Source organism: Loa loa (genome assembly GCF_000183805.2).
Source record: "Loa loa unplaced genomic scaffold supercont3.399, whole genome shotgun sequence".
Classification (NCBI taxonomy): domain Eukaryota; kingdom Metazoa; phylum Nematoda; class Chromadorea; order Rhabditida; family Onchocercidae; genus Loa; species Loa loa.
Genome location: NW_018108579.1, coordinates 21,276 through 30,313, shown reverse-complemented (window position 1 = coordinate 30,313; position 9,038 = coordinate 21,276). Strand labels below are relative to the sequence as shown.

At 29.4% G+C, this 9,038-nt stretch overlaps 1 protein-coding gene across 1 annotated transcript in view; it reads right to left on the bottom strand.

The window, feature by feature from the left end:
- Nucleotides 1–6,145: 6,145 nt before the first annotated feature.
- LOAG_18613 (CBR-NSF-1 protein) overlaps nucleotides 6,146–9,038 on the bottom strand; it is a gene marked incomplete at its 5' end in the record, with an annotated part of 7,689 nt that continues 4,796 nt past the window's right edge. Inside the window, 7 exons of the mRNA XM_020451276.1 lie at nucleotides 6,146–6,343; nucleotides 6,742–6,944; nucleotides 7,142–7,221; nucleotides 7,368–7,568; nucleotides 8,109–8,265; nucleotides 8,383–8,478; nucleotides 8,730–8,859. Of these exons, the coding sequence (XP_020304956.1) occupies nucleotides 6,223–6,343; nucleotides 6,742–6,944; nucleotides 7,142–7,221; nucleotides 7,368–7,568; nucleotides 8,109–8,265; nucleotides 8,383–8,478; nucleotides 8,730–8,859 (988 nt within the window). The 3' untranslated portion in view covers nucleotides 6,146–6,222. The remainder of the gene's footprint in view (nucleotides 6,344–6,741; nucleotides 6,945–7,141; nucleotides 7,222–7,367; nucleotides 7,569–8,108; nucleotides 8,266–8,382; nucleotides 8,479–8,729; nucleotides 8,860–9,038) is intronic.

Here is a 9,038-nt window from a genome sequence, read left to right as displayed (position 1 = left end):
AATGGGTTATTGTATTGTTGGTGATAATGGGTATTTTTAATCATTGGCTAGTTTGGTGGTTAATTTTATCCGTTATCTTTTTTGTATACGATAATTTGGTTTGGTTGGTTAATTTTATCCGTTATCTTTTTCGTATACGATAATTTGGTTTGGTGGTTAATTTTATCCGTTATCTTTTTTGTATACGATAATTTGCATTCATTGGGAACATATATTCAATTGGAAAAATGATTTCAATTTAATTTGTACTTTATTATGTTATTATGTATTTTTTTCTTTAATTCTTTACCTTTTTAAAATTATTGTTTTTTTTTTGAAGACTTTTTGAGACAACAAAAAAATGTCATCATTTAATTTATGCAAAATACTGTAAAAATTAAAATTGTTTTAGGCAAAAACTATTTAAGTGAAGGAAGTATAGGTTTCGTTGCTAAATGAATCGTTAAATTAAGACTGGCAATAATTTCATTTTAAAGAAACTACATCTTTAACCTTTGAACCCTTTACAACTACAATAATTAACCAATCTGATGTTTTTTTTTCTCCCAGTTTTTCATATATTTTATCATCATCATTATGCTAAGATTATTCTTCACCAATTTCTATATCCTTGAACTATGATTTTATCAGTTCCTTTTTTTGTTTCTTGAATTGTTGTATGCAAAGATGTAAAATGTGAAAGAGGAAAATTTGAAAGTTAGATTTTCTTAAAAGAAAGATAAAATCATTTTAGCTATTTGAACATACTGTATCCATCATTATATCCCATATTTCTTAACAAAAAAAAAAAAGCGTTGAAAGTTTCAAGAGATAATTAACATATAAAACCTGAAAATTAATCCATTCTTAATTATTACTTGCCTTATCAGAGTTACATCTATTCTTGCATTATTTTTATGTAATGATTACTGCTTCTATTTGAAATATCTCTTTGGTGTTTTATGCTATTTTTTTTTTTTTTTGTAAATTTCTATTTAATTAGCAAAAAAAGATGAAAATTGAAGTGAAACCACATGCTTTTCTTTTTCTATTCTCCAATTGAATAAGATATCAATTTTTACTTTTATATGTATAAATGAAATATCTAGTTTGGATATCATGATTTGATTTCAACAGAAGTTTTGCATATTGAAAAATTTGTTTAATATTTATCCTTATGAATAAACATTAAAGCTGTATATTTTATGTAAATATTTTCACTGGCACTGCTAAAATAATGTCTATTCAGTTCAAAAATCCTTCTTCATCTGTTGGTCAAATAAGAGTAAAAGGAAAATAGCAAATATAACAGTACTTTTTTGGTTTTACTGGAATTTCCCGGTCATTTGTCATGCATTGATACCATCCATATCTCGATAAAACTACTTAAAGAGGTATTGCAGACAACATCAATCATATATGATATCAAATATTTTATCATTTTATCGCAAGTTAGAAGTTTGAAAAAAAACATAAACCAGTCACAATTACTAATCAACCAAATCGGGAAAGTATAGGAATTGATGAACATTATAAAATGTTAATTACCATCCTTTTATGGGATATGAATGATGATGAAACACAAAAGATAAATTCACCAAAATGGAGAATCAGTAATATGGAATGATTTGGAAACATTGAATTTCTCTCGGTCAAATTGGTTTTCTAATCCCAATAAAATTTAGAATAAGGAAGAAATTTATAGTTATGGTGATACAGTAATAAAAATACAAAATATATTATCTTATTCTGCTTGAACCTCATAAAACCAAGCAAGCATACAGCAGTTAGTGAAGAAAAAAAAAACAAAAGGTGACTTTAAATAATTGATTCGATAAAATTTTTGAGAATAATTAATACTTAAATCATTAATTCTTACTGTAAGAGGTGATGGAGAAATGTATGAATACAATTTATTGTAGCAGAATGCTTCAATTATGATCAAGAGAGACTTTTGATGCTAATTGGATAATTACAAAACCATTTGGTATATTGATTTTAAATTAGTACCATTCCAAATGATAATAAATTTTGGTAAATTTCGAGAAAATTCTGGAATTCTTCGCAGTTTTTTTACTTTATTTTTTTGAAAATTTTCTGAGCTTTAAATAATTTTCACTTTCACATTTAATCAATAGGAACACGTACAATCGATAAATGGACAGTACAGCGGTAAAAATTGAAATGGCCTTAATGGTCCCGAGATTTTTCAGACGCTCAGGAAGATTCATATATTCACATGAGATGAACAGAATTCAAAAGTTTCATAATTTCAAAAAAGAAAAAAACAACTGTAGAAACAGGACTAAATTTATTTTATACCTATTCATATCATTCATTAGGCATTCTCGAAGCATTTGAAAATCAACTTTGTTCAATACATTCGGTTATCAGCATTATTCCTTCAATCTTTGATTAGAAGAGAACTTCAATAACGAATAAAAAATAACAAACCAAAGTTTTCTACACAATGGATGATAACCGTTGCTATCACTAATAGACGATTATTCTGCAAATTATGAGAATTAAATTAACTTTTCCGGTTTAATATCAATACAGCTACCCGAAATAGGAATGATAAACATTGGAAGACGATTTGTTGTTAAGTTTCATCTCTTCGTCTTACATCTTACAAACGGATGAGGTTCAACGTTCGATCTCGTTTGCCGAAAAACGTTTAAGTTCATACGTACCTCTAATATTTCACTTTTCTTCAAAAAAAAAAAATTAACTTAACTATTTACAAAATAGCACTAAATTAGCAGCGGCTTCCAACATTGCAGTTTTCTGGAAATTAAAATTTAGGAATTTCACGAAATGTCCGTTAATTATCTGTTAAGTTAGGAAAGAAGGAAGAAAGTGGGCAAAAAAATTAGTTGTCTTTGATGAGAATTACGAACCCTCAATAGCTCGATAGAATAAAATCCTTTTGTTATCTCAGCCAAGAGAAAAATTAGATTTGATTACATTTTGGAAGAATTGAGCTTTACAATTAAATAAATTACCTACAGTATACCTATTAAAAGTTTAATACCATATAAAAATAAAATGCATTATGGCAGTTTTATTTCGTTTCCTCAAAAAAATCAATTAATTTCACTAACTGAACAAATCGAAGATTTTACTATATTCAAGTATATATAAAATGTTTGCTATATTTATCTACAATGTTGAGTAAAGCGGAATAAGAACGAAAGCCACATTGAGTTTCAAAAAGCATATAAGAATAAAAAATTGGACGAATGAAAACATAGACTATCGTACCGTTTACCAAAAAGTGAGAAGAATTTCGATAAAATTGAATTCTGGTACCATACAGTAAAACTATATTCCGTCGTTATCGATTGATTTCATTCCTCCAAAAAATACAACACCGTTGATTAAATGAAGTAATAACTTTGGTTAAATAAAATTAAATAAGTTATCGTTGCAATTATAACAGCCGGCCAATGCATAGCGCTTTTTATATTTTGCTCATATTTTTGGAACATAACAAAATCTAAAATTTGAACTTCATGTAATCATTTTAGTTGGATTTTTTGAAAACTTTTATATTTGCTTCCTTTAAATTTGAAAGAATGAATAAATTGACATTTTTGGAATTTAGTGACGTTTGTTCTTCACACTCACTGAAATAGTGCTAGTTCACAAAAATGACAAAAAAGAAAACTTTCTCAGCCATATCAATTGTTGATATTGCTGTCGTCCTCATAATAATTAGCTTTGGAAATTGACCATTTCTTCCAATGTTAATGAATGAATGCGACAATAAGAGATTATATCATTCTTTTTTCTCTTTTCTTTTTCCTTCTTTTCTTTATTCTCTTTTCAGATTCTTTACAGTTTAGTTTCTTCGCTTCCTGTAATAGATTTTTAAAAAAAAAATATCGGACAGAAACTAGAATTTCTTTACCATTTGTCAACTCAACTGCCTACATCTGCAATTCAAACTCACCTGCCTATCCTATTATTACTTATATCAAGACTTATAGCTAAGTCATCTTTATCAATTCATTAAAAAGAAAAGAAAAAACAAACAAACAACAAACATTCTGAAAATCTTACGGTGTAAAAAAAAAAAAGGAAAAAAGAGAAAGAATAATCAAATTCAGACGATCTTCATAATTTCCTGAAGAGAAAATTTCGAAAGATTTGCTTCGCTGACATGACGATCCATCAAATTGTCACTTCAAGGCTTTTCGTTGCATCGCAGTTCTCATGAAACTGTACAGATGGTTGTATTGTTTCGTTCGCCTTCAGAATCTATATTAAAGTATCAAATGTTTTAATAATTTTCTTATACTTAATCCTTCGGCTGCAATAATTTTATGTTTCCTTCAAATTTGACATCTTTCATTGCAGTAAACCATAAGACTTCACCCAAAAAAATTTCACAAATCTACCAAAAACTGAAAACTTTGAAGATCTTCTTGATTTGCTTTACCTTATTAGTATGTATCCTCGCATTACAGGTACTCATCACCAAAAACTTTTCCTACCCATTAAAAACGTAAAAGTAACCATTAATAGCGCTAAAAAAAAAAAAAAAATCCTCTTGAACATACATAGCTTTTACCATTACTACTATTTGGTATTATTCAATAAATTAGCATTATAATTTTTTTGTTTCACTTAAATAACAAATAATTTTCAGGTAGTTTTGCAGGTAATTTTCAGGTAGTTTTGACAAATAATTTTCAGGTAGTTTTGCCTCCATTTTAATCTTAATATTCTTAAAACAAAAACTATACGGGAATTTTTCCGCGGTTAACATCTTCACTTTTAAGCATTTTGTATATATGTACCATAGAAATGTATGCAATTAATTAAAGACTATCTTTATACCTTTTTTTTAGAGACGTAATACATAAGACGAACAAGACATATGGGAATTATTACACATAAACATATACGAATACGTCTACATAATATATTACAAAGTTTATTAATTAAAAAAAATATAACGTCACAACTAACGTTTGATGGAATGTAATAATTAATTAAACTATCTATTGCATCCGCCGAGATCATCGAAATTGCTTGGTCATTCATGATGAATTTCAAATAAATTTGCATACTGGAAATATGAGTATGAAGATAATAACCATCTTGTTCAAGTTATCTATTAACTTTAGAGATAAAGTAATGCCTTACTAATAAACATTAACAGTTTGGCCATTGTTGATCTTTATCATTTCCAAACAGTGATAAGGCTTCAAACCATAAGGAATATATCAGCATTTCATCAAAAAATCATATGAAATACGAATAAATAAATATGCGAAGCTGTCATAGAATGATTAATTCACTTACTCATCTATTAATAAAACGCAATTCCCAATCATAATATATTGATTTTTGACTATGATTTTTTTCCTTTTTTTTATTCCTAATTCATGTTTACATGTGATCATACTATTATATGGGTATTAAAAAATTATAAGTTATTCGAAAAAATTTATTTGTCGAGATAGTCGAAATCCTGGACACATAAAAACTAAAAATTTGTAAATCATGGCTTTCCGGAAATTTTTCGACGTATTTTTTCTCAGATCATTCAGTTAAAATATTTTAAGGCAAATAAATATGAAATTGCTCGTTCCATAATTAACGGTTTGTCTAGCAAAAGTTACGGTTTGAACTTCAAAGTCTTGGGTGCACTTGGAGAAAGTAAACCAACGACATACCAGAAAAGTTTGTTTCTAAGTGATTTGCCAGAGACGGAATTTAAAAAGTAGTGGTTATCTTCAGTTTACATCTTTTAGAAAATTAAACGACCTTTTCCCGTTCAACATATGTACATCGCTAGCAGGCGCAGCAACCTTGCTCACGTAGATGATAACCCGAACTTACTAAGGGGGTAGTCTTGTCATTGAAGTGTTTTGAGAGTAGTTAGTTCCAAATTTACGAACTCCTTAAAGATTTCTCTAAAACCTTTTTGAACTAGATACCAGAGATTGGTACAATTTTTGATTAACATGCATAAAAACGATGGAAACAGGCTTAAATGGAAAAAATAAGAAGTCTAAAAGAGAAAGTTTTCTCTCGACTTAAACATTCGCTTACCCAATATTCAAAGACGAACTAGCGGCTACAAAAATTCACCATATTCTTAGCGAATTAATAGCAATAATAGTGATAAATAACCTAAGAATATCTCTACGTGGGAAAAAATGATAAATAAAATCTGCAAATCTGACATATGTCAGACAATATGTCAAAAAGTCGCTATCATTATCCAGATTACGAATTACCGAATGTTTCAGACATCAAACTCTGCACAACCACTGAAACTCTATCTACCGGTTCACATTCCCGTGCCATATCAACCACATTTAATAACTTCTTGATTCCAATGAAGTATCTGCAAATTATGAAATTAAGTGGCAGCACTTTTTTCTTTTTCAGTTCCATTGCAGTTCAATTTGTAATTTCATAGAAAAAGTTGCCAGTAGAGTTAGGCATAGTTTTTTTCATCGCTAGAGCTAAGTGCAATAACATTTTCAAAATGAAAGAATTTCTTCACAAAATAAAACAATATTCTAAAAAATGCAATTAGAAAAATGAGACGATCCTTGTGGTCTATCATACTATATGAACTTTTACAAACAACTACAATTAATGGATTTTCTATAATTTTTGTTTCAGTTTCTTCAAGAAATTAATATTAATCTTTAGCACGTTCATCACAAGTTCAAACACAAACATACAATTAAGCTTTAGCTTTCTCATGAAAAAAAAAAAAAAACTGAAGTGACTTACTCTTTATTTACACGAGAAAGCTCGCTACGAATCTCTTCGCATTCTTGGCGTGAAAGTGCATTTGTATCCTCAATAACAGCCATGATATGCTGCACGGTTGTTAGCGCGGGTACGTCTATTATTGTACAGAATGCTGACAATAAACCGAGCTCACGTAAGAATGAACGATTACTTGACGTAGCGACAACAAGTAAACGCCGATTCTAAAGTGCTATATCATTATGAAAGCACATAGAATAACATCACTTTAAAGAGTATAATTACTTAAATTCAATAGACAGAAAAATGTTTATCAGAGAAAATCTCCAAGCGTTAGAAATTTGCAATTTCAAAACTTGGAATTTGAATTTCAGATTTTCAGTAAGAAATAAAATACTGGCTAAAGGAGTATAAAACATACCGGAGGTGGTAGTTTCTTCACTAAAAGAAATAATGCTTGTAGGACCAAATTTGAATACCGCGGACCAATTGGTGAGAAATCTAAAAATTAATCTCGTGATGTTAATATATAAAAAACCACTCAGTGAAAGTGATAAAGAAAGAGCATACAGTAGTAGCGGAGTTAAATTTTTTTTATTTCAAAAAGAATTTTAGCATTTATTTGGAAATTTTCAAAATAAACAAACCTAGTAACCGTTCAACACCATCAACAATAACACAACTGAGCGGCGACCGATACGCATCATCGAATACTTTCCGCAGAGCAGCACATTTCGCTGTTTCGGTATATCCGACCATATCTTCCGCACTAATTACTTTTATGAATGGATAATCGGAAGCTTTTGCAATCATCGCGGCCAGACATGTTTTGCCACTGTTTGGTGAACCTCAAACATATGAATTGAATCTAAGTAGTTAAACACAAATTAAGAAAAAGTGCTTAATTGTTATACATATATTAGAAACTTATTCATTTGTTTATTGCTGATAATGCTTCTTTGAACTACTTTATTTAATTACTTAGATGTGAAATCTGATATAATCGTGGCACAATATTTCTACACTTCCAAGTCACGTTCCAGTTCAGAAGTCAGGAGACGCTATCAGGTATTTACCAGTTAAAACAGAAGTGCTCGAATTACTACAGCTCAAGTGTACAGGGAGAGATCGAAGCAAATGATTAGAAGACTGATAAAATGAACCTTCTTTGAAATGTATTAGACCAACCGTTAACATAATAGTGATTGAATGTGTGATCATTTCTAGTATCTTTGCCATACTCCTCAATTTATAGCCTTGTCAACAAGAATTTTGTCCAACCCACTTACTGGTCTACTTATGTCTACTTACATTAGCAAACATTTCCTTGAGAAATTTGCCGGTGTTCATGCTTTCTCATTAGTAAAAGAAATCCAACTTTCCAAAACCTGCTAGTAAAACAGAAGCAAATCCTTTTGTATCAGGACTTCGTACTTGTTTTACCAACAAAGCGCCTTGTTCAAGTATTTGAGTAACCTGCGCACTCCAGGAAATAAATCCACCAGTCAAGTACTTTTCCAGTTCTTCGTTAGAGTGACCGAAAGCCTAAAATAAGATCAAATAAAGGATAATACTTTATAAACATATCAATTTTTAATTAAATTTCAAGCATGGGTTCAAAAAAGTTCTACTTGGCTAATTAATTACTAATTGGTAACGAACCGGTTTGACATCATTTTCAAGAGCATAATTAAAATCGTCAACATTGATCATCAGCTTCTCCACTGCATCAGCGTCTAGTTGCACTTTGCCACCCGCCTAAAGTTTTTAAGTTCAATAACAAAGCCTGGGACTGAAAGCAACTATGTGCTATTAAGAGCATGTGTCATTCTTATTTGATCGTATTATTAAATCAAACAGCACAAAACAACTGCTGAAAGCTGAAAGAAATTCTCAATTCTCCCCAACGCAATAAACTCCCAAGTTTTTAAAATTTCATCACCACAGACACTATTCAAACGATATTCAGTACAAAAGAGTCAATCAATTGAATTTAAAATGTTACTTACTTTTACCAATCGATTCATTGCGCTTGACTGAGCTGCTCGTACTAGACCTTCCAATTCAGCGCCTGAGAAATTTTTGGTTTTCTTAGCAAGTTCAATCAGATCAACGTTGGGATCCAATTTGTCGTATTCTCTAGAATATAATGAAAGATTTTGAACAGTCCAATTCCTAACATTTAAATTCATCTATTACATAACAAGCTGCATATATATATATATATATATATATATATATATATATATATATATATATATATATATATATATATATATATATATATATATATATATATATATATATATATATATATA